At 36.9% G+C, this 27,064-nt stretch overlaps 1 protein-coding gene across 2 annotated transcripts in view; it reads right to left on the bottom strand.

The window, feature by feature from the left end:
* Positions 1 to 27,064, bottom strand: part of LOC135361423 (zinc finger protein 420) — a 38,342-nt gene that overhangs the window by 4,977 nt on the left and 6,301 nt on the right. The window contains exons 2-3 of one of the 2 annotated variants that reach the window (XM_054511577.2): positions 20,956 to 21,044; positions 19,328 to 19,457 (exon numbers count right to left, since the gene is read on the bottom strand). In XM_054511577.2, the coding sequence (XP_054367552.1) occupies positions 19,328 to 19,457; positions 20,956 to 20,964 (139 nt within the window). In that variant the 5' untranslated portion in view covers positions 20,965 to 21,044. Of the gene's footprint in view, positions 1 to 11,277; positions 11,359 to 19,327; positions 19,458 to 20,955; positions 21,045 to 27,064 lie in introns of those variants that run through there. The other variant, XM_054511578.2, reaches the window with a different exon arrangement.

The raw sequence follows: 27,064 nt of genomic DNA, 5'->3' as shown, positions 1-27,064 counted from the left end.
ACTTACAACTAACTAGAGCCTGTTTGATGTCTTTGGACTACTGTGCATGACATACTGACTTTTTCTCATCCTTCAGGTCTCAATTTAAATACCAGTTCATATATCGTAAATATCCATTTCTACTAACAGAAGACTAGGTAATTTAAAACAAATTTCCTGATGAGAGCAATTACACAAATTGGACAAGATATTATGGGCACATGACTGAAGGCACTAGAGAACTGCTATTGTAATAAAGAGTCGGTGGGCTGAAAGTTGAAAACCATGAAAATTCAAAGAAATAAGCTAATCATTTTAGGCCACTTTTCCACTCATGGAGGTCCTACAAGTTCAAGAAAAGACAACTGAGACGTGGAAAAACTAAGTGGTGTATTGGACTATTTCTTAAGGTTTGGGCAATAACTAGAGAACAGGGCCCTCTATAAAGTCATACTTAGAGTTGGGAACCCTGAGGGCTACAAAAATACGGAATAAGGGAGAAACAGTAGACCAGTCTGGGCAGGGTCCGAAGTCTGAACCATCTTTGAATCAACTCAACCAAGAAATCTGGACTAAAGTAATTTAAGATTATTTGCCACAAAGCGTATTAAAATCTTCACTGAAGATTCACCCAAGGCTTCAGATTACTTTCATAATTTTTCTTTACAATGTCTAGCACTCAATAAAAAATAACCAGGTGATGAGGGTACATAGACAACTTAACTGAAAAACAGAAGAATAAAGACAAAAGAAACAGATCTATGAGGGCTCAAGTCACGTATCCACTACAAAAGTAATGATACAACACTTCTTTCATTCCTAAATACTCTTGTGCTATCCCTTTGTAGTAAATTTCTCCTAACCTTAAGTGTAGATATCTGGAAACTACTGATCTATGGCTTTCCCAGCACCTCCTTACAAATGGAAACAAAAGTATTTCCATACAAAATCTAATATTAAAATGGAAAAAGTGATCATACTTTTCTAATTGCCTTGCCTCTTTCATACTGCTTCCTAGGTACTAGCCAGAGATATCTTCATTAGTTCTCCCTGTCCTTTTCAACCACAATACCAAGTTGCCTTTGTTTACTTATCTTTACTTCACAGTCTGCCTTCTTTATGCCCTGTCTCATGTGTTCTTATACTCACTCTTGTATCCAAGGCAAATACCAGAATAATAATTCTATAATTTCTTGGGCATTGATACAGGTCAAAGACATGATGAAAGGTTTCTGTAAACTTATGGAATACTATTTGGAGATTTTGGAGAGAAAAAAGCAATTACTGAATATAAGGAAAGCAATCTGGAGTGATAAATTTCCAGGAATTTTACTGAAGAACAGTATGCTGTATGGAAATAAGATCCAGAAAAAGAACACCAAAAAATCTCATATGCTGCTAATGGCAATGTACAACAGCATAACCATGATGAAAGAGTTTGGTTGTTTTGTATAAGGGTAAACATACACTTAGCATATGATCCAGCATTAATAATTGTATGTATTCACACTTATGCCCAGACAAACATCTGTACACCAAGGATTATAGCAGCTTTATTCACAATTACCCAAAAATCAGAAACCAAAGATGCATTCATACTGGTAAAGAAGTTAAACTGTATTTTCAGATGACATACTATACATAAAAAATCCTAAAGACTCCACTAAAAAACTACTAGAAGTAATAAATGAATCCAGTGAAGTTGCAGAATAAAAGAACTTATACCATGAAGTTAGTAGTATTTCTATACAGTAATAATAAAGTAGCAGAAAAAGAAATTAAGAAAACAATCCCATTTACAATTATATTAAAAGAATAAAATACCTGGGAATAAACTTAACCAAACAGGCAAAAGACCTGTAGTCTGAAAACAATAAAACACTGATGAAAGAAATTCAAGATGACATAAACAAATGGAAAAATATTCCATGTTCATAGATTGGAAGAACAAATGTTGTTCAAATGTCCATTCCACCCAGAGCAATCTATAGATTTAATGCAATCCCTATCAAAATACAAACAAAATTTTTCACAGAACTAGAACAGATAATCCTAATATTTTTATTATATCACAAAAGACCCTGAATAGCCAAAGCAAACTTGAGAAAGAAAAATACAGCTGGAAGTATTACAATTCCACATTTCTAGATAGACTATGAAGCTGTAGTAATCAAAATAGAAAGGTACTGGCACAGATACATGTATCAATAAAACAGAATAGAGAAACCAGAAATAAACCTACACTTATATAGTCAAGTAATCCATGACAAAGAACGTAAGAATATACAATGAGGAAAAGACAGTCTCTTCATCAAATGGTGCTGGGAAAATTGGACAGCTATATGCAAAAGAATGAAACTGGACAGTCTTTTAACACCATACAAAAAAACAAACTCAAAATGGATTAAAGGGCTAAATGTGAGATCTGAATCCATAAAAATCCTAGAAGAGAACACAGGCAGTAATTTCTCTGACATTGTCCATAGCAACATTTTTTTTTTTTTTAGATGTCCCCTAAGGCAAGGGAAACAAAAAGCAAAAATAAACTATTGGGACTACATCAAAATAGCTTTTGCACAGCAAAGGAAACCATTAACAAAACAAAAAGGCAACCTAATGAATGGGAGAAGATATTTGCAAATATACCCAATAAGAGGTTAGTATCCAATATATATAAAGAATTATACAACTCTGAACCAAAAAGTAATCCAATTAAAAAATGGCAGAGGACCTGAATAGACATTTTTCCAATGAAGACATATAGATGGCCAACAGACACATGAAAAGATGCCCAACATCACTCGTCATCAAGAAAATGCAAACCAAAACCACGATGAGCTATCATCATCTTGCACCTGCTGGATGCTAAAAACAAAAAGACAAGAAATAATAAGTGTTGGTAAGGATGTAGAGGAGGAAACCCTCATACACTGTTGATGGGTATGTAAATTCATGTAATCACTGTGGAAAACAGTATGTGGAGGCTCCTCAAAAAAACAAAAATATAGAGTGGGGGAAGATGGCAGCAGAGTAGGAGGACCCTTGGCTCACCTTGTTCTATGAATACAACTAGATAACTATCAAATCATCTTAAGTACCCCAGAAATCGATTTGAAGATGTGTACTCCACATCTAAAGGTAGAGAAGAGGACACATCAAAGAAGTTAGGAAGTCTGGAGATACAGCTTGGGAGAGAAATGGATTGTGTCTGCTGTAGTGGGAAGGGAGTTGCAGACATGGAGAAGGGTAAGAGACAGACTAGTACACAGGGAATCCCCATAGCAGCTGGCTTGGAAAGTGAAAGGGTCCAAATTTCAAGAGTTCATGCAACCAGTGGGGATTAATGCCTAGAGTTTAAAAGGTCGGCATGTGTGGCTCTGCGAGAGCTTGGAGGACACTGGGGCTGCTCTTGGAGAAGAGGCAGGGCAAAGAGCCCGCAGACATACAGTGTGGAAATAGTGATCTGAAGAGCACCGGGGCACACAGTGGGGAGGTTAGTTGAGAGGCAGCAATCACAGAGAGACCCCTCAAGGAACAAAGGAACTAGCAGGTGCCATTCCCCTCCCCCATCCCTCAGCATAAACACAGCCACCTGTGGGAACCAGCATAGTGACAACACTAGCTACTCAACTTGCTTTCAAGCCCCAGCTCCACCAAGCTACAGTGGAACCACCCTTCCCAGTAACACTTGCCTGTCTCCCTTGGTGGGTCCCCTTCCTCAGAATACTGGATCAAACCCCCACTAATACTGTGTCTCCTGACCCAGGAGTTTTGTGAGGCCTCAGTTCCAGTGGCAATGGTGACAGGTCTCATTTCACAAGCAGACCAGAACACATCTAGTTAAAATGCATCCCACTGAGGCCAGGGACCAAACGCTGCTCACAACAGGCAAAGAGGCTTTGCAGATGACTAGCGTGAAGGATAAAGCAGCCGGGACATGACAGCAGAACACACGCAGCACACATTGGAGAAACTCCCTAAAGCACCAGGCCCTGGGGAACAGGGACACTACACTGCAGGACGTAACAGAAACTCTTCTTCGTAAGGCCACTACCCTCAAGAAAAGGAGACATAGCTGACTTTCTTAACACAGAGAAACAGGCATAGAGTACTCAGACAAAATTAGAAGACAGAGGAATTTGTCCTAAATGAAGGAAAAGGACAAGGCCATGGCCAGAGATCTAAGCAAAACAGATATAAGTAACATGCCTGATGGAGAATTTAATGATACTCACTGGACTTGACAAAAGAGTGGAAGACATCAGTGAGACCATTAACAAAGATAAGGAATAACAGGAAGGGCTCAAGAAGTGAAATGAGAAACACATTTGGTGGAATAAACAGAAGGCTGCATGAAGCAGAGGAACAAATTAATGACTAGAAGACAGAGTAACGGAAAGTAATCAAGCTAAACAAAAGAGAAAAAAGAATTACACAAAATGAGAAGAGACTTAAGGAACTCAGTGACTCCATCAAATATAGTAACATTTGCATTATAGGAGTCTGAGAAGAAGAGAGAAAAGGGGGCAGAGAATTTATTGAAGAAATTATAGTTGAAAGCTTCTGTAATCTCAGGAAGGAAAGATATATCCAGATCCAAAAGGCACAGAGAACCCCCAACAAAATCAAGAAAAGGAGATCCACACCGAGACATACTGTAATTAAATGGCAAAATAGTGATAAAGAAAAAAATATTAAAAGCAGCAAGTCAAAAGAAAGTTACATACAAAGGAACCCCGTAAGGCTAGGTGCAGATTTTTCAGCAGAAATTTTCTAAGCCAGAAAGGAGTGCCATGATATATTCAAAGTGCTGAACTGGGAGAAACCTCCAGCCAAGAACACCTTATCCAGCAAGTTTTTGATTCAGAATAGAGGGAGAAATAGAGAGTTTCTCAGATAAAAACTAAAGGAGTTTGTAACCACTAACCCAGCCCTGCAAGAAATATTAAGGGGAACCCTCTGAGTGGAAAGTAAAGAACAAAAATGACAGTATTAAGGTAGAAAACACAAAAGCAGTAAAAATGAATATTTCTGTAAAAATTCAGTCAAGGAACTCCCAAAATAAAGGATGTAAAATATGACACTGGGTACCTAAAATGTGGGGAGGAGAGGAGTAAAGACTGAATTCAAACTTAAGACCGTTAACCTAATATAGACTGCCACATGCAGATGTTGTAGACAAAACTAATGGTACCCAGACAGCAAAAGTCACTAATAAGTATGAGAAGAATTAAAAGAAATAAAAATACATCACTAAAGAAAACCAGCAAACCACGAAAAAGTGAAAGACAAGAAAGGATCAGAGAAAGTCTTCAGAAACAACCACAAAACAAGTAATAAAATGGCAATAAATACATATCTATCAACAATCACTTTGAATGTAATGGACTAAAACATTCCAATCAAGACAAATGGTACCTCCACTTGTGAACATAGCATAATGTATAAAGCTGTCATATTATTGGGGCGCCTGGGTGGCTCAGTCGTTAAGCATCTGCCTTCGGCTCAGGTCATGATCCCAGGGTCCTGGGATCGAGCCCTGCATCAGGCTCCCTGCTCAGCAGGAAGCCTGCTTCTCCCTCTCCCACTCCCCCTGCTTGTTCACTCTCTCTCTCTGTCTCTCTGTCAAATAAATAAAATCTTAAAAAAAAAAAAGTTGTCATATTACTTTACTATGTTGTACACCTGAAACTAATGCAACATTTGTGTCAATTATATGCAAAATTAAAAAAATGGAAACCCAGATGTCCCTCAAAAGTGAATGAACCAACAAACTTTGGCATTTCCCTACAATGGAACACTACTCAGGAATAAAGAGAAAGTACGGATGCATGGAATAATACGGATAAATCTCAGATACATTTTACTAAGTGAAAAAAGCCAGACCAGAAAGGCTATATATTTTTATTCCATTTATATAATATTCTGGAAAAGGCAAAATTATAGGGATAGAAAACAGGTCACTGGTTGTAATAAGGGACAGCATGATGAAATTTTTTAAAAAGATTTTATTTATTTATTTATTTATTTATTTTAGAGAGCATGAGCAGAGGGAGGGGCAGAGGGAAAGGGACAGGCAGAGAATCTCCACTAGACTCCACACTGAGCACACAGCCCCACATAGGGCTTGATCTCATGACCCTGAGATCATGACCTGAGCTTTCGGCTCAGGTTTTTGGTTTCGCCAAGAGTTGTTTGATTAACCAACTGAGCCACCCAGGTGCCCCCAATATAAGGAAATTTGAGGTTGTAATGGGACTGTTGTATATTAGGACTACAACAGTAAATAATGCATCAGATTTCCTGAAGAACACCAATAAATACTGAATAAAACCTGAGAAACAACCTTCCAGAAGAATGCCAAGCTACATCTACAGAGTCTACAATGAAGAACCAGAAACTAGAAAGGTAAACATACTTTCAAGCCACAGCTACCCTTGGGACATTTGCTGTCTTCAATTGCCTACATACGAAACTTAATGGTCTAAAAAAAATCTCAGATAAGGCCCTGGACTGACAATGTGTCAGATTAGTAATAAACCTCTTCAGAAAATTATAACCATCCAAAGTCTGCAGTTCAGAGGGAGAGGAAAAAAATTCCCTGGTTTCAAAGGAAAATGACAAGGAAATCTTAGTCTTAGCCATTTAATAAATTTTGACTTTTATTTTAAGATGGGGAGCCACTGAAGGGTTGTGAGAAGCAACATGACAATATGACTTTTCTTTAAAAATGAATCATTCTGGTTGTTTAAAAAACAACAGATAGTCAGGGTGCCTGCGTGGCTCAGTCAGTTGGGCATCCAGCTCTTGGTTTTGGCGCAGGTCATGATCTCATGAGTTGTGGGACTAAGCCCCAATTCGGGCTCTGCGCTTGGTGGGTAGTATGCCCTATGGGGATGATCTCCCTCTACCCCTCCCCCACACACTCTCCTTCTCTCTTGCACTCTCTCTCTAAAATAAATAAATTGTAAAAATCTTTAAAAACAACAGATAGTCAATGGGAAAGTACAGAAGATGGGTGGATGGAAGCTAGGAGGCTATAGCAATAATCCACATGGCTTGGACCAGATGATTCTGGAGGAAGGGGTGGAGAAAGTGAGATGTCATTGGATTCTGGATATATTTTGAAGGTGTGATGAAGAGGCTTTGATGATCAATTGGGCATGTACTATAAGAGAAGTCAAAGAAAATTCTAAGTGTTTTGCCTGGGCATCCAGAACAGTAGAAATGCCATTTACTGAGAACTTCTCATTGTAGTAGGAACAGGTTTGAGAGAGAATATCAAGAGTTTGGTTTTGAACTATTAGATATTGTAAAGAAGATGTTGAGTAGGAAGGTATATGTACAAGTATGGGGTTCTGGGGAGATATTTAGATTAGATATATAAATTTGAGAATTATCAGTTAAGTAGATGACATTTAAAGCTATGGGATTTGATGAGATCACCCAGGGAGAGTCTTTGGGTACAGAAGATAATGGGAAGGGAAGGGAAGAAAAGAAAAAAGAAGTTTGAGGATTGAGACTGGGATACTTGAACATTTAGAGGTCAGGTAGATGAGAAGTAACCAGCAAAGGAGACTAAAAAGGAGTAGCCAGTGAGGAAAGAAAAAGATTAGGAGAGTGTGGAATCCCAGAAGCCAAGTGAAGAACGTGTTTTAAATAGGAATAATCAGTTTCGTCAAATGTTGAGAGAGGAGGTAAATGGGGACTTCTAATTTAACAAAGGCTTTAACAATAAGGAGGTTACTACTGATCTTCACAAGATAGTTTTGGTGGAATAATGGGGATAAGTTCTGACTGAAGCAGTTTTAAAAGATGACCTAGAGATATGGAGCATGGAAAACTCTTTTGAATTTTGTTGTAAAAAGTAACAGAGAAATGGGGCCATATCAAGAGGAAAATATGGGTGTGAAGAGATTTGTTTCTGTTTATCCATTTAAGATGGGGGAAATTACATGTTTGTGTGCAGATGAAAATGACTGGAATAGATACTGACAAGCTGATATTGCAGGAGACTAACAGAGAACATTGCTCCAACAATGTCCCTAAAGAGATGAGAAGTGAGTGGCATTTAGTATAAAAGTGGAGGTACTGGCCTTAGATAAAGGCACATAAAGTTCACTTATTATAGTAGGGAAAGAGGCCCAATGATTATAGAGTAGGGAGACAGATCGATGGGGCAGCAGAAGCTTGTAGAAGTTCTCCTCTGATTACTTCTGTTACCTTAGTGAAATTAGCTCAGGGCAATCATCTTAGAGTAAGGCAAGAGAAATTAGAAGTCATGATTATGCAAGTGACAACTTAGCTCTGAAGTAAACAAAAATTGACATAGAAAAAGGAATAAATCCAAAATCATAGTAGAGAACTGTGATATTGTAAAATAATAAGAAATAACATATTTGGTCTTTGTTCCTGATTTCTGGCACAAAGCTCCTAAAACTCTTGGAATTCCGTGAGTGATAAAGGTAAATGGAATGTCTTCTGTTATTTATAACAAGTCCCTTTCAAACCACAGCTGAGTTTATGCTAAGGAAGTGATTTTGGAAAGCCCCTAAGGATGTGGGCTGGTTGCCAGGGGAACCAACCATGTGATCAGTGGGTTGGAAATTTCAGCCCCATCTCCCCACCTCTGGAGGGCAGAAATGCTGGACAATGAATAAGTTACTAATGCCCATGATTTCATCAATCATGCCTACATAATGAAGCCTCCATGAAAAACCCTAACTGGGGTTCAGAGAGCTTCTGGGTTAATGAACACATCCAAGTGCTGAGAGGGTGGTGTGCCAGGAGACAGCATGGGAGCTCTACACCCCTTCTCCCTACCTTGCTAGAGTGTAAGTCCTGACATGTTTTTGTTTTTGTTTATAATGTGAGTGCCTGACTTAAGCTTTGATTGCTGAGGCATCCACTACAAAGAGGCATCCATTTCAAAGATGACTATCTCAAACATATTACAAGCCACAGCAGATAAAGAGCCATGCTGCCTCCCTCCACTGAGACTCCTTTGTTTTAGAGATCTTGGTTGATGTCAGTAACTAACCATTTGGACCACTTGTTGTTTTCTCTTTGCCACCCTTTAAGTTCCTGCTTTTATTTTCAATTCAACAATAAAGAGCCCAGAAACCCTAGGCCCTCACTCTCAACCTTAACAGAAGCAGAACCCTAGGCCTGTGCACTCTCTCTACCTATGACATCACTGTGTGGTCCAGGGTTTGCTGTGTAATTTCCAAGTCCTCTAAGTCACAAATCTTAACTTTTTCAAAGTTTCCTGATGGTTACTGCTAAATGGCATCTTGCAATCATAATAAGAGCCACAAGAGCTGATCCAGCCACAACATTAGTGGTTACTGATAAGCTGAGACGAGCACAAAAACACTTGCCCTGTGCATCTCTTCCATTTGGCTGTTCCAGAGTTGTATATTTTGTAATAAACTGATAAATGTTTCTCTTAAGTTCTCTTAGCCATTCTAGCATGTTATTAAACCTGAGGAGGGTATTGTGGGAACCTCTGATTTTTAGCCATAGATACAGGTGACAACCTGGGACTTACAACTGGCCTCTGCGGTAAGAGGCAGTCCTGTGGGACTGAGCCCTTAACCAGTGAGGTCTGTGCTAACTCTGGAAAGTTAGTGTCAGAATTAAGTTGAATTATAGGACCTCCTGCTGGTGTCTACCAAGAACTGGAGGTTGGTGTGGGAAAATCCACACATCTGGTGTCAGAAGTGTTGTGTGAGTAAAAGGAAATAGTTTTTTCTTTTCCTTTTTAGGACAGTAATATAAACAGACTGAGAAGAAATATGGATTAAGAAGGCTGGAACATAATAAGATAGGTAGACAGATAAAACTAATAGCATGTTATTACATTAAAATAAAATCAGAAATTGTAAAAACAAACAAAACATAATCCCAGAATTAAATAATTAAGATACTTCTATATAATGTTTGTCATAAAAGGAAATAAAAATTAAACTTAAAATTTAGAACTAAATGTCAAAAGAGCAACTTGGTGTGAAATCCTGATATTCAGCTTATGTATCCACAGAAAATTTACAGCTTTAAATGCATTTATTAGAAAACAAGAAATAATTAAAAACAAAAGAATTAAGATTTCAACTCAAGAAGAGGAAGAAACAAAACGAAACAAGAATTAGCTACCTAAAAATGAGAAAATGAGTAAACCAGAATTTAGAAAGAACAGAAATGGCTATAAGTCCATTCATTCCTTCCAAATTAAGTAAATGATACAAAAATATGACATGTTGGGGGAAAAAATCAGATTGGGCACAAATCTAAAACATTGAAAAGGAAAAAGAATAACATAAATCCCCAAAATCAAGAAAAGTGCTTATGAGAAAAACCTATACATAACTCAACAGTAAATCAGAAAAACTAAATAAAATGGATGAAATTAATAAAAAATGATCCACGAAGAAAGAAAATCTGAGAATACATCAATAACCACATAAGAATTTTTGGGGGCACCTGGGTGGCTCAGTTGGTTAAGCGGCTGCCTTTGGCTCAGGTCATGATCCCAGGATCCTGGGATCGAGCCCCACATCAGGCTCCATGCTCAGCGGGAAGCCTGCTTCTCCCTCTCCTACTCCCCCTATTTGTGTTCCCTCTCCCGCTGTCTCTCTCTCTGTCAAATAAATAAATAAAATCTTAAAAAAAAAAACACACATAAGAATTTTAAATTTGAATTCAACGTCTATGCTCCTAAAAGGCCATTGATACCAATGATTGATGGTATCACTGGCAAGATTATCCAAGCCATTAAAGAACACACAATTCCAATCATACATAATTGTTGAACATACAAAAATTTGGAAATACACCCAAGTCATTTTACATAGTTAACTAAAATAACAAACTTAGACAATGAGAGCGCAAGAACACTAAGTCAATCTCATGAACCAACATTGGTAAAATCCACGGGAGCTCAAAGGAAATTACAAGAAATATTTCAGTCTTGGCCTAGGCTCTCAATGAAAAGGAAGAAAAAAATGATTTACACAGGAGCCCACATGAATATAAGAAGCTGTAGAATTAGACCTGTTCTCTACAATTATTGAATGTTGAAACATATATGTATAATATAAATGATTGAAATATATGAAAATGTAAATTATAAAGTCAAAACCATGAGAAAGGAACTAAACAGAAGCAAAAAAAAAAAAAGTAAGATCTAGGGGAGGAAGAAAATATCAAAGTTCTAGAAATAAAACAATATAATCAATTATATTAAAATCTTAAGGAAAAATCTTAAAAGCAGCCAGAGAGAAAATACAGATTACTTACAAAAGGAACAATAATGAGACAGAAGGCAGACTTCTCAAGAGCACAATAGAAGCCAGAAGACAGTGGAATAATATCTTCAGAGTGCTGAGAAAAAAATAATTGTCAGTATAGAATTCTATACCCAGTTAAGTCATCAAGCAGGAATGAAAGTGAAACAAAGGTTACTTTGCAACAACAAAAATAAAAACAGAGCATTTACTAACAATAGGACTTGCCTAATGTATTTCATGACAAATAAAATGATCTCAGGGGGAAGGTATAATAGAGGAGGAATAGTGTGCAAATAAAAGGATAATCAAGTGAATAAATCTATAAGCAAACACTGTCATTATAAGACAAAAATAATGCCCATTTTGGGGGTTAAAAAGAAAACAGAATTGAAACACCAGACAACATAATAGATGGGAAAGACTAATCAAAGTTAAAGCATTTAAGACCGTTCATGTATCTTTTATATTGTTCTGGGACAAAGGAGATATTAACTTTAGCCTTTGTTAAGTAGGTATTTATTAAGTGACACAAACAATAATGATAATGATTAAAGGACCAAAACAGGCAGAAAATACTCCTGAAATATTTAAACTCACCAGGAATCACAGGTATGTAGTGTTTGTAAAAGTACAGAAAAAAAGTATACACTGATGGTATGCTCCTGATAAGAATTTTGTGACAATGATGATATTGTGACATAAGAGATGTCAGTATCTCATCTCTTTATAGAACCTTAATTCACTGTCACAACAGCTTCCAATTTATTTCAAGGTAGACACAATCCTTTCTATTTTTCAACTGGTTAGTCATGAAATCCCAAGTGTGAGACTGAGGCATATGATTTATTCAAGACTTCTGTTTTCCTGTGTTGTTAATTTTAGCCATTCTGACTGGTGTGAGGTAATATCTCATTGTAGTTTTCATCTGTATTTCCCTGATGATGAGTGATGTTGAGCATCTTTTCATGTGTCTGTTAGCCATCTGTATGTCTTCTTTGGAAAAATGTCTTCTTGCCCATTTTTTAACTGGATTATTTGTTTTGTGGGTGTTGATTTTGGTAAGTTCTTTATATATTTTGGATATTAACCCCTTATCAGATAGGTCATTTGCAAATATCTTCTGCCATTTGTAGGTTGCTTTTTAGTTTTGTTGTTTGTTTCCTTCACTGTGCAGAAGGTTTTTATTCTGATATAGTCCCAACAGCTTATTCTTGCTTTTGTTTCCCTTGCCTCAGGAGACATACCTACTAAGAAGCTGCTACAGCTGATGTCAAAGAGGTTATTGCCTATGTTTTCCTCTAGGATTTTAATGGTTTCCTGTCTCACATTTAGGTCTTTAATCGATTTTGAATCTATTTTTGTGTATGGTGTAAGGAAGTGGTCTAGTTTCATTCTTTTGCATGTTGCTGTCCAGTTTTCCCAACAGCAGGTGTTGGCAAGGATGTGGAGAAAGGGGAACCCTCATGCACTGTTGGTGGGAATGCAAATGGATGCAGCCACTGGGGAAAACCGATGGAAGTTCCTCAAAAAGTTAAAAATAGAACTACCCTACGATCCAGTAACTGCACTACTAGGTATTCACCCATAAGATACAAAAATATTGATCCAAAGGGATACATGCATCCGATATTTATAGCAGCTTATCAACAACAGCCAAATTATAGAAACAGCCCAAACGTCCATCAACTGATAAATGGATAAAGAAGATGTGGTGTGTGTGTGTGTGTGTGTGTGTGTGTATGGAATATTACTCAGCCATCAAATAGAATGAAATCTTGCCATTTGCAGTGATGTGGAAGGAACTGGAGTGTATTATGCTGAGCAAAATAAGTCAGTCAGAGAAAGAAAAATACCATATGATTTCACTCATGTGGAATTTTTTTTTTTAAAGATTTTATTTATTTATTTGAGAGAGAATGAGATAGAGAGAGAGCAAGAGAGGGGGGAGGGTCAGAGGGAGAAGCAGACTCCCTGCTGAGCAAGGAGCCGGATGTGGGACTCGATCCTGAGACTCCAGGATCATGACCTGAGCCGAAGGCAGTCGCTTAACCAACTGAGCCACCCAGGCGCCCTCATATGTGGAATTTAAGAAGCAAATGAACATAGTGGGGGGAAAAAAGAGGCAAACCAAGAAACAGACTCTTAATTATATAGAACAAGCTGATGGCTTCTGGCGGGGAGGTGGGCAGGGGGATGGGTTAAATAGGTGATGGATATTAAGGAGGGCATTTGTTGCGATGAACCCTGGGTGTTATATGGGGGTGATGAATCACTAAATTCTACAACTGAAACTAGTGTTGTACTGTATGTTAACTGAAATTTAAATAAAAACTTGGGAATAAAAGACTTCTGCAAAGCAGTATGCAAACAAATACTGTATGTGGACTGAATGAGTGCCTTCATTCATTAATTAATACATTTAATAATTAATAAAATAGTCAATTTTCATTAAATATGTATGTATTTCAAACATCACTGCAATTAATAAAAACTACAAAACTGCATTTATATTACAAGAAATACAGTAGGGCACCTGGGTGGCTCAGTTGGTTAGGCGACTGCCTTCGGCTCAGGTTATGATCCTGGAGTCCCGGGATTGAGTCCCACATCGGGCTCCCTGCTCAGCAGGGAGTCTGCTTCTCCCTCTGACCCTCCCCCCTCTCATGCTCTCTCTATCTCATCCTCTAATAAATAAATAAAATCTTAAAAAAAAAGAAAAGAAATACAGTATATGTGATAAAAAATTAAAGATAACCACTAAAGGCATATAAATAGTATAGGTCTTCCATATTAAACAAGGGGGGAAATGGAATTAACTAAAACAAAAAGCTATATCCATCCTGATTAAGAAATAAAAAAGGAAGTAGAGAAGATTAAAAGTAAACAAAAAAACATAAAATAGGGGAGAAATAGTATCATATGACCTCACTGATATGAGGAATTCTTAATCTCAGGAAACAAACTGAGGGTTGCTGGAGTGGGGGGTGGGGTGGGAGGGATGGGGTGACTGGGTGATAGACACTGGGGAGGGTGTGTGCTCTTATTGGTAAGCGCTGTTAATTGTACAAGACTGTTGAATCTCAGATCTGTACCTCTGAAACAAATAATGCAATATATGTTAAGAAAAAAAGAAGAAGAAGAAGAAGGTAGCAGGAGGGGAAGAATGAAGGGGGGGAAATCAGAGGGGTAGACAAACCATGAGAGACGATGGACTCTGAAAAACAAACTGAGGGTTCTAGAGGGGAGGGAGGTGGGAGGATGGGTTAGCCTGGTGATGGGTATTGAGGAGGGCACATTCTGCATGGAGCACTGGGTGTTATGCACAAACAATGAATCATGGAACACTACATCTAAAACTAATGATGTAATGTATGGGGATTAACATAAGAATAAAAAAATTAAAAAAAAAGCCACACATAAAAAAAAAATAGGGGAGAAATAAATCCAGGCATACTAGCAATAGCAGTTAAATGGAGTGAACCTTCAAATAAGAAAAAATAAATTCTCAGATAATATATTGTAGTGGTTACCAAACATGTCTGAACATTTGAACAACCTAAGGAGCTTCATAAAATAATATTTGTGTCCCATGCCCAGAGATTGTGATTTAATTGATCTGAAGTGTGGCCAGGGATCTGGAATTTTTAAAAGAACCCAGCTATGCATACAAATTTGGAAATCATTTCCATTTTTTTTTTCAAAGTGGTTATGTCAATTAATATTGCCATCAGAAAGGTATGGAGCACTTAAAAAAAAACAAAACAGGAGCACCTGGGTGGCTCAGTCATTAAGCGTCTGCCTTCGGCTCAGGTCATGATCCCAGGGTCCTGGGATCGAGTCCCGCATCGGGCTCCCTGCTCGGCGGGAAGCCTGCTTCTCCCTCTCCCTCTCCCCCTGCTTGTGTACCCTCTCTCACTGTGTCTCTCTCTGTCAAAATAAATAAAATCTTTAAAAAAAAAAAAACAGATCTGTTAAAATATAATTCACATACCTATAGTTCATTCATTTAAAGTATACAATTCAATGAGTTGTAGGATACTCACAAAATTCTGCAACAATCACCACAATCTAATTTTATATTTTTATCACCTCAAAAAAAACCCCTATACCTATTAGTAGTCATTTCCAATTTCCCTGCTCTCATTCTCCATTCACCTTCACCTCCCACCCCAAATGTACTTAGCAACCACTAATCTACTTTATCTATCTATAGATCATCTATTGTAGACATTTCATAAAAATGGAATCATGTAATAGTCTTTGTATCTGGCTTCTTTCAGTTAGCATGTTTTCAAGGTTAATCCATGTTGTAGCATGTATCAGTACTGCTTTTTTTTTTTTTTAAGATTTTATTTATTTATTTGCCAGAGAGAGAGATAGCGACAGCAGGAACACAAGCAGGGGGAGTGGGAGAGGGAGAAGCAGGCTTCCCACTGAGCGGGGAGCCCAATGCGGGGCTCGATCCCAGGACCCTGGGACCATGACCTGAGCCGAAGGCAGACGCTTAACGACTGAGCCACCCAGGCGCCCCGAGTACTGCTTTTTATTGCTGAATAATATTCTATCTTAAGGATAAACCAAATTTTATTTATCCTTTCATCAGTTGGTGGACATTTGGGTTATTTCCACATTTTGGCTACTGTATTGCTAAATAATTATCCATTGTAAAATTATACCAAATTTTATTCACTCATTCATCAGTCAACAGACATTTGGGTCATTTTCACTTTCTGGCTATTGTGAAAATGAAGTATATAGAACTTCTGCCACCAAAAGTTGTAAACACTTGGTACTACCACTTAGTTTTTGCCCCTCCAGGGGATGTGAAATAATTATCTCACTGTGATTTTAATTTGTATTTACTGATTGCTAATGAGGTTGAGCATTTTTTCATGTCTATTGGTTATCTGTATTTCCTTTTTTTTAACATAGTGATATTAATCCTTTATCAGATGTATCACTTGTAAATACCGTCTCCCATTCAGTAGGTTGTCTTCTCATGTTGTTCATGGGTTTCCTTTGGCGTACAAAAGGTTTTTATTTTGATGTAGTTCCAATAGTTTATTTTTGCTTTTGCATCTCTTGCCTGAGAAGACATATCCATAAATATGTTGGTAAGAGTGATGTCCAAGAGATTATTGCCTATTCTTTTAGTTTTATGATTTCAGGCCTCACCTTTAGGTCTTAACCCATTTTGAGTTTATTTTTGTGTATGGTGTAAGAAAGTGGTGTAGTTTTCATTCTTTTGCATGTAGCTGTCCAGTTTTTCCAGAACCATTTATTCAAAAGACTCTCTTTTCCCCAATTGGATATTCTTGCTGTCTTTGCTGTAGATTAATTAATGATATATGTATGGGTTTATTTCTGGGATCTCTGTTCCATTGATCTATGTGTCTATTTTGTGCCAGTACATACTGTTTTGTTTACTACAGTTTTGTAGTAGATCTTGAAATCTGAAATTGTTGTACCTCCAGCTTTGTTCTTTCTCAAGATTCTGTTGGCTATTCAGGGTCTTTTGTGATTCCATACAAATTTTAGGACTGTTTTAGTATTGTGAAAAATACTATTGGTATTTTGTTAGGTATTGCACTGAATCTGTGGTTTGCTTTGGGTAGTGTGGACATTTTAACAATTATTAATTTTTCCAAGCCATGAGCAGGGAATATCCTTCCATTTGTGTTGTCTTGAATTTCTTACATCAATGTTTTATAGTTCTCAGAGCATAAGTCGTTCACTTCCTTGATTTATTTATTTCCTTTTCCTGAATTGCCTATGTCTTTTACCCAAGTTTTCAAAAAAAGTATTTACCTTTTTCTCAATCTATAAAAGCTTTTATATCCTAGGTATTAATTTTACTATTATCAATATGAATTGCAAATATCTTCACCCAATGTCTTTTACTTTCTTCATGTCTTTTAATAAAGAAAACAATTTTCATGCAAATTTATCAATCTATTAATGATCATTTTTAAAAAAGATCTAACCAGAACCTTTAGAAATGTTCTATCTGGTTCTCTTTCATATCAGATCCTTTATGAAAATCTCTTACTTTTTGTCATTTTTGTAATTTCGCTTTTTTCTTTAAACATTTCACCAACATTTTACATTTATATCTAATACCAATATGTGAAATCATTCGCCATGTAATCTGTTGTTTCTTTAGATTATCTATCACTCACCTATGACCTGTTTCCTTGTAGGTTTGATGATCTTTGTGCCCTCCTCTTTTCTTGACCTTAATTTTTGAGAATTCTAAAGCCCTCTTACTTCCCTTTAGAAAGGATGTACATTTTCTTTGGCCAGAAGTCAGAGGGCACCACCTCAAAAAATAAAATAAAATGTGGACTCCTTTTCTTGAGTTGCTTAACTATATTTACTTTTTATTAGTCTATCATTCACTCTTCTTTAATTATGCTTTTCTGTTCCTCCTAAGTTAACACCACCCAAGCCCTTTCACTTACTACTCCATCTGCCTGGAATACTGTTCCCCCATAGACTGCCTGACTCATACCCTTACATCAGTCAAGACTTCGCTCAAATATTACCTCCTTAGAGAAGTTTTTGAAAATCTTCCTATCTAGGGGCCCGTGGGTGGCTCAGTTGGTTAAGCATCTGACTCTTGATTTCAGCTCAGGTCATGATCTCAGGGTTGTGAGACTGAGCCCCGCATCAGGCTCCACACTCAGAAAGGAGTCTGCTTGAGATTCTTTCTCTCCCTCTTCCTCTGTCCCTCCCCCCACCATTCATGCTCTCTCTCAAAAAAAATTTTAAAAAATAATCTACCTATCTAAAATAGCACACTCATACTCCCCAGTTAGTTCATTTGCCTATCCTTTACCTTTATTCATATTCATTACTACTTGCAACTGTTATATTTATTAAATAAATGTATATATGTACATATATATGCACACAAATACACATATGTTTTTATTTCCTTGTTTACTTTTATTTCTTCCATGAGAATGTAGCAGAATACCAACCTTATCTAGATCATTTCTCCAATGCCTACTTCAGTCCTTGGCAAAGAATAGGCTCTTGAATGAATGAGTACATTTTAAAGAAGGGAGAAAATGATATAAGTCTAAATTTTCAAAAATTCTAGAAAGGAATGGACTCTCAAGTTTATATAAAAGGGTTGTTGTCACTGGAGAAAAGGAAGAGCCCCTCCTTTGGCAGTGGGAAGGACTATCATAAAAGACCAAAAGGAAGAAGTAGGGATTAGGTGGGATTCCTTAGAGAGATTGTCCTGAAAAGCCCTTGCTTTTCTTTTCAAGTCAGAAGTTTTTTTTCCACATGACCTGGGCTCTGAAAGGCAGTATACCAATCAATAACTTCATAAAGCCTTCAGAGGAAAGAGTGAATGGGCAAGAGACAGTTTCATTCCAGGGACTTGAAGAGTCCAAAGAATAAAGTGATCATTACGTTGGAAAATCACTTGTTAAAGTTTTAACTGATATAGGCTGTCTCTTGTCTACAGGAAAAAAAAACAATAAACTTCTTAGACAATCACACGTTCTTCCTGAGCTCTTTTCCAATAAAAGGTGGTTATGGCACATTCATTCAATGTAAAATACAAAGTTCTTAAAATGTAATATTAAATTACAAAACACAAATAAAAGAATGTATTTGTTGTAATGGATTGTGTTGACCTGACTTGATCTACCCTATTACTATATAAATAATATAAGCTCTTCTCTTGTCAGAAAAACCATACATTTCTGCATCTATTTTTAAAAAATATTTTGAGCTCCTTTGGCAGATCTAAATTGTAACAATGCATAGCCTGTTTTTTTCTGACAATATTCCAAGTGTCTCAGAATTCAAATCTATCTCCTTGATTATCAAGGAAGACAGGAAGGAAGACAGACAGAAGATAGATAATTATACTTGCAGAATGGAGAAGCTATATATGCCCTCTGAAATACTACTATTTCCAGTAATTTAAAAACATTCTTTTCAGAATATTAACAGGCAATTCAGTTAATTACTTAAAAACAATCAGAAAAAGCAGCCATTCCATAGGTAAATCCTTAAATACTAGGGGTACATTTCCTTACCTACTAGTGACACCAAGTTACTATAGTTCTCCAACATCACATCTCTATACAAATCCCTTTGAGCAGAGTCCAGGTATTCCCACTCTTCCTGAGAGAAGTCAATGGCAACATCCCTGAACATCACTGATCTCTGAAACAACAAATATAATACTAGTTGTGGAAATAAAGAAAATATTTTTTCAATGGAAGGGAGATGATGGGGGAGCTCTCCACAAAGGAGGCAACAGAGCAAACAGCAAAAGGCCACTGACATAAATGAGACACTAAAGAAATCAATGCTTCTGACGTGTCAACATTCCTTTTATTCCTGTTGCTGTAGATATTTCCTGTATATAGAACATTTCATTATACAGATAAGTCTGGAACTTAAATAAAGAAGATGCAATGTCCCAATTAAAAGAAAAAGCACACACAGGCAACCTGTACAATACTGTATATTCACTCTTCAATTATGCTTGTAGCTTGTATATCATACATTCTCAATAAATGCAAGTTTCTCTTATTCTCTAAGAAATAAGAAAAATAACTGGGGAAGTTTTTCTACAAAATCTTATAAAATCTGTACCTTATAAGATTTGTATAAAATTAAAGAATTGATTGAAATCTCAGTTCATCATCGTATCAGAATATATCATACGCATTTTCCTCACCAATAATTTAGTATATATTTTTAATAGGCTGCAAAATAGCTCCATATAATGACTATGTCTGACTTACTAAGTGTGCATATTTGAGCATTTTAGCTTACATAAAAATCTCATAAGCATTTCTCACTTTTGGGAGTTTACAATTTTCAACAACTTTTGCATGTGAATGATGATCTTTCTTGTTACTATTTATCACTTATAAATGTAACTTTTCCTTGTTCTAAGCAACAAAAAGATAAGGATATATCTAAACTTATGCATACAAGATTAACTCATAATGTTGACTCTCAAAATTATCTATATTATTGCTTTATGTTAATTATGGATTCCCAGGGAAGATCCCTGATCTCTCTCAGTCTCTAATCATGTTCCTAATCAATCTTAAAAGCTCACAAAACATAAGCTTTTGCCAGGTATGGAGACTGAGTCCAGTCAAAACTAATAATATCGTCTAACCAGGAAACTGAGGTCTAAAGAAAAGTTCAAAGTTTTCTCATGTGTGGTGCAATTTAACAAACATCTCCATCTTATAAAATCAGGGAATCTGCTTTTGTCATATCAGTGCTCCTAGTCAGAGATGCTCAAAATATTTTTGAATAATTATGTTAGGTTAAATTAGACAAACTGGGGGAAGACTCTTATCACTTATAAGAATGAAATGCTGGGGAGCACATTCTTGAGTGGGATCAGTTAGGAAGGAAATTTCAGAAATAAGGAACGCAAACATACAAATACTCTGTAAAAAAGTGACTAAAGGGGTGCCTGGGTAGCTCAGTCATTAAGCGCCTGCCTTTCGCTCAGGTCATGATCCCAGGGTCCTGGGACTGAGCCCCGCATCGGGCTCCCTGCTCGGTGGGAAGCCTGCTTCTCCCTCTCCCACTCCCCCTGCTTGTGTTCCTGTTCTCGCTGTGTCTCTGTCAAATAGATAAATAAAATCTTAAAAAAAAAAAGTGACTAGAGCACAAAAAAACACCAATTTACCTGAGCCATGGTTTTTAGCGCTGCAAGAAATGATCAATCCTCCTCTGGGTTCCTAGCTTAGAGAAGCACAGAGCCTGAAAAAGGCAGAGCTGGAGAGAAGAAAACAGAACCATGAGACCATGCTTTTTGCAAAGTTCCAAATAAGTAAGTTAGAATTGTCTTTCTTGCTCTCCTCTTCTGTCTCTTGCTCTCATCACCAAAAGACACTGTGCGGGAGAAACACAGGTGGTGGTTATTATCCTGATCAAACTCAATGCTCTCTATATACAAAAAGATAATATTTACGACAATTTCTCTACCATTTCTGAAATAAAATATATAGATAATATGACACATTTATATACATTACGCCAAAAACAGAGATAATGACCAACTGTTACACAAATTAAAAGGCACAACTAATTAAACACTTATGCTTACAACTATTTACAAAAATTCAGATTTATAAGATGACAATATTCAGGTAAGCATTTTTTTAAGTTCTATTTTTAAATTTTTAATTCCAGTATAACTGTTTAACATACAGTGTTATATTAATTTCAAGTGTACAATATACTGATTAAACAATTCTATATATTACTCTGTGCTCATCATGGTAAGTGTACTCTTAATCGCCTTCACCTACTTCACACATAATCCCACCCACCTCACCTCTAATAACCAACAGTTTGTTCTCTATAGTTAAGAGCCTGTTTCTTGGTTTCTCTCTTTTCTTCTTTGTTTTGTTTCTTAAATTCCACATGAGTGAAATCATACGGTATTTGCCTTTCTCTGACTAATTTCATTTAGCATTATACTCTCTAAATCCATCCATGTTGTTGTAAATGGCAATATTTCATTCTTTCTTAATGGCTGAGTAATACTCCATTTTATATATATGTACATATACCACCTCTTCTTTATCCACTCATCTATCAATGGACACTTGGGCTGTTTTCATAATTTGGCTATTATTAATAATGCTGCACTAAACCTAGGGGTGCATGTATCTTGTCAAATTAGTGTTTTCATATTCTTTGGGTAAATACCAGTAGTGGAATTACTGGATAATATGGTAGTATCTTGGCTATTGTAAATAATGCTGCTATAAATATAGGAGTACATGTATCCCTTTAAATTAGTGTTTTGGTATTCTTTGGGTAAATACCCAGTTTTGCGATTGCTGGATCGTAGGGTAGTTTTTTTTTTTTTTTAATTAACATATAATGTATTATTTGTTTCAGGGGTATAGGTCTGTGATTCATCAGTCTTACACAACACCCAGCGCTCACCACAACACATACTCTCCCCAATGTCCTTTACTCAGCCACCCCATCCCCCACCCCCCTCCCCTCCAGCAACCCTCAGTTTGTTTCCTAAGATTAAGAGTCTGGATTGTAGGGTAGTTCTATTTGTAACTTTTTAAGGAACCTCCATACTGTTTTCCAGAGTGGCTGCACCAGTTTGCATTCCCACCAACAGTGCACGAGGGTTCCTTTTTCTCCACATCCTCGCTGTTTTTGATTTTAGCCATTCTGACAGGTGTGAGGTGATATCTCAGTGTGGTTTTGATTTGCATTTCCCTGATGATGAGCATCTCTTCATGTGTCTGTTCACCATCTGTAAGTCTTCTTTGGAGAAATGTCTGTTCATGTCTTATGACCATTTTTTAATCAGACTATTCAGTTTTTCTGCTGGATTAAGTTTAAGTTCTTCATATATTTTGGATACTAACCCTTTATCAGATATGTCATTTGCAAATATCTTCTCACATTCAGTAGACTGTCTTTTAGTTTTGGTAAGTGTTTCCTTGGCTATACAGAAGCTTTTTATTTTGAAGTAATCTCAATATTTTATTTTGGCTTTTGTTTCCCCTGTCTCAGGAAACATTTAAAAGTGTGTAGCTATGGCTGATGTCAGAGTAATTACTGTCTGTGCTCTCTTCTATGATTTTTATGGTTTCAGGTCTCACATTTAGGTTCTTAACTGATTTTTAAATTTTTGTGTATGATGTAAGACAGTGGTCCAGTTTCATTCTTTTGTATGCAGCTGTCCAATTTTCCAAGCACCATTTGTTGAAGAGACTTTTTTCATTGCATATTCTTGCCTCCTTTGTCAAGACTAATTGACCATATAATCGTGGGTTTATATCTGGGCCCTCTATTCAGTTCCACTGATATGTCTGTTTTTCTGCCGGTATCACACTATGTAGATTACTACAGCTTTGTAGTATATATTGAAATCCAGAATTGTGATACCTCCATCTTTGTTCTTCTTGCTCAAGATTGCTTTGGCTAATGGAGGTCTTTTGTGGTTCCTTATAAATCTGAGGATTTATAATCTAGTTTATAATTTATAAACTAGTTCTGTGAAAAATGCTGTTGGTATTTTGATAGGGATTACATTAAATCTGTAGATTGGGGATGTTGGGTGGCTGGGTGGCCCAGTCGGGTGGGTGGCTCAGTCGGTTGAGCGTATGACTCTTGACTTTGGCTCAGGTCATGATCTAAAGTCCTGGGTGGAGCCCCAAATCAGGCTCCATGCTCAGTGGGGAGTCTGTTTGAGGATTCTCCCTCTCCCTCTGCCCCCCTCCAGCTTGTGTACTCTCTCAAATAAATAAATAAATCTTTTTAAAAAATCTGTAGATTGCTCTGGACAGTATGGACACCTTAACAATATTTGTACTTCCAATTCATGAGCATGGAATATCTTTCCATCTGTGTTGTCTTCAATTTCTTTCATCAATTTTAAGTTTTCAGGGTACAGATCTGTCACCTCCTTGGTGAAGGTTTTTCCTAGATATTTTATTCATTTTGGTGCAATTGTAAATGGGACTGTTTTCTTCCCTTTCTGCTGCTTCATTATTAGTGTACAGAAATGCAACAGATTTCTGTATAGATTTTGTATCCTGTGACTTTACTAAACTCATTTATCAGTTCTAGTAATTTTTTGGTGGAGTCTTCCAGGTTTTCTATATATACCATGTCATCTGTAAATAGTGAAAGTTTTACTTCTTCCTTGCCAATTTGGATGTCTTTTATTTCTTTTTGTTGTCTGACTGCTGTGGCTAGGACTTCCAGTACTATGTTGAATGAAAGTGATGAGAGCGAACATCCTTATCTTATTCCTGATCTCACAGGAAAAGTTCCCAGTTTTTGCCATTGAGTATGATGTTAGGTGTGGGTTTTTCACGTTTGGCCTTTATTACGTTAAGTATTATTCCCTCTAACCCTACTTTGTTGAGGGTTTTTAACATGAACGGGTGTTGTATTTTGTCAGATGCTTTCTCTGCGTCTATTGAAATGATTATATGGTGTTCATCCTTGGTCTTATTGATGTGATGTGTAACACTGATTAATTTGTGAATATTGAACAACCCTTGAATCCCAGGAATAAATCCCAGTTGATCATGGTAAATGATTTTTCTAATGTATTGTTGGATCCAGTTTGCTAGTATTTTGTTGAATTTTACATCTATGTTCAATAGAAATATTAGCCTGTAGTTCTTTTTTTTTTTAATGGTGTCTTTATCTGGTTTTGGTATCAGGGTAATGCTGGCCTCATAGAATGAATTTGGAAGTTTTCCTTCCTCTTCTGTGTTTTGGGGTAGTTTAAGAAGAACAGGTATTAACTCTTCTTTAAATGTTTGGTAGAATTTACCTGTGAAGCCATCTGGTCCTGGACTTTTGTTTGTTGGGAGTTTTTTGACTACTGATTCAATTTCATTGTTAGTAATTGGGTCTATTCAAATTTTGTTTCTTCCTGATTCAGTTTTGGGAGGTTTTATGTTTCTAGGAATTTCTCAATTTCTTCTAGGTTGTCCAATTTGTTGGCATATAATTTTTCATAATGTTCTCTTACACTTTTTTTTTTTAAGATTTTATTTATTTATTTGAGAGAGAGAATGAGAGAGAGAGAGAGAGCACATGAAAGCGGAGAGGGTCAGAGGAAGAAGCAGACTCCCTGCTGAACAGGGAGCCTGATGCGGGACTTGATCCTGGTACTCCAGGATCATGACCTGAGCCGAAGGCAGTCGCTTAACCAACTGAGCCACCCAGGCGCCCCTCTTACACTTCTTTGTATTTCTATGGTGTCAATTATTTCTCCTCTTTCATTTCCGATTTTGTTGAGTCTTCTCATTTTTTTCTTTCTGATGAGTCTAAATGTTTATTAGTTTTGTTGATCTTTTCAAAGAACCAGCTTCTAGTTTCACTGATCTGTTCTATTGATTTTTTTAGTTTCTATTTCATTTATTTGTGTTCTCATCTTTATTATTTCCTTCCTTCTACTGGCTTTGTTTGTTCTTTTTCTAGCTGTGTTAGGTGTAACTTAGATTTTTTATTTAAGATTTTTCTTGCTTCTTGAGTTAGGCCTGTATTGCTATAAACTTCCCTCTTAGAACAGCTTTTGCTGCATCACAAAGATTTTGGATCATTGTATTTTCATTTTCATTTGTCCCCATGTGTTTTTTTATTTCCTCTTTGATTTCTTGCTTGACCCATCCATTGTTTAGTAGCATGTTATCTAATCTCCACATATTTGTGCTATTTCCAGATTTTTTTCCTATGGTTGATATCTAGTTTAATAGCATTGTGGTTAGAAAAATTGCATGGTATGACTTCAATCTTTTTAATTTGTTGAGACTTGTTTTGGGGCCTAGTATGTCATCTATTCTGGAGAATACTCCTTGTGCACTTGAAAAGAAGTATATTCTGCTGTTTTAGGATGGAATGTTCTGAATGTATTATTTGATCCATCTGGTCCAATGTGTCTTTCAAAGCCAATGTTTCCTTGTTGGTTTTCTTTTGGATGATCTATTGATTTAAGTGGGATGGTAAAGTCTCCTATTACTGTATTACTATCAATTACTTCCTTTTCCTTTATGTTTGTTATTAGCTGCTTTATGTATTTGGGTGTCCCCAAGTTTGGTGCATAAGTATTTACAACTGGTATATATTCTTGTTGGATTGTTCCTTTTATCATTAGTGTCCTTTGTCTCTTGTCACAGTCTTTGTTGTTTTAATGTCTATTTTGTCCTATTAAGTATTACTACCCCAGTGTTCTTTTCACTTCCATTTGTATGACAGTTTTTCTATCCCTTCACTTAAAAAAAAAAAAAAGACTGGGGCGCCTGGGTGGCTCAGTCGGTTAAGCGTCTGCCTTCGGCTCAGGTCATGATCCCAGGGTCCTGGGATCGAGCCCCGCATTGGGCTCCCTGCTCAGCGGGGAGCCTGCTTCTCCCTCTCCCACTCCCCCTGCTTGCGTTCCCTCTCTCGCTGTCTCTCTCTCTGCCAAGTAGATAAATAAAATCTTTAAAAAAAAAGATTTTATTTATTTTAGAGAGAGATTACGCACCTGCACAAGAGTGAGTGGAGGGAGGGGCAGAGGGGAAGGGGTGGTAGCCAAATCCTAAGGGGACACATCTCCCGGTAAGGGCTCCCATGCCTGGGGTGCTTGGTGTGGGGATCTATTTGTTTTCCCCTCTACATGCCTGTAGAGTCCCTCTCTTCTGTAGACAGTCCTGTGGGTCCATTTAGCTCCCAACTGAGTCCCTACCCTCCTACCCTCTTCAATGTGGCCTATTCCTTATATTTAGCTGTGGAGAGTCTGTTCTGCCAGTCTTCAGGTCATTTTCTAGGTTATTCACACTGATGTGGGTGTTACCTAGTTTGTATCCATGAGACGAGGTGAGCTTGGGGCCCTCCTACTCTGGCATCTTTCCCAGAAGTCTTCACCTAAGTATTGTTGACAACTTTTACTTATATTTGACATTTTGAAATAAAGTCTATATATGTGTATATGTATGTGTGTGTGTGTGATGTGTTTGGGTATGTATAGACTCAATGAAATTCATTATCTACAAATGTAGGCTTCTACAAGTATACTGGTAAGGAAAATATCACAAGCAGTGTTATTACCATCAGGGCTGTGACTTTAAAAGTCACAGTAAATTTCTGAATAAAAGTACAGTCTTTTCTCAATCATTCTCAAGCATTCCTGGAAGACTAAGAGTAAAACCATGCAGTAATAGTAACATAGATAAATTAAGCAGTTTGTAAAAATCATGCAAAAATAATGCTTTATGTGAGAAGTTCTAGACCCAGATTATTATAAACAAATTTTTTCCCCA

This window comes from Mirounga angustirostris, unplaced genomic scaffold, assembly GCF_029215605.1.
Source record: "Mirounga angustirostris isolate CCGP_5_RB_7025 unplaced genomic scaffold, mMirAng1.0.hap1 SCAF_16, whole genome shotgun sequence".
NCBI lineage: Eukaryota > Metazoa > Chordata > Mammalia > Carnivora > Phocidae > Mirounga > Mirounga angustirostris.
The sequence above is the reverse complement of the archived record's forward strand: the minus strand, read 5'-3'. Positions and strand labels throughout refer to the sequence as shown.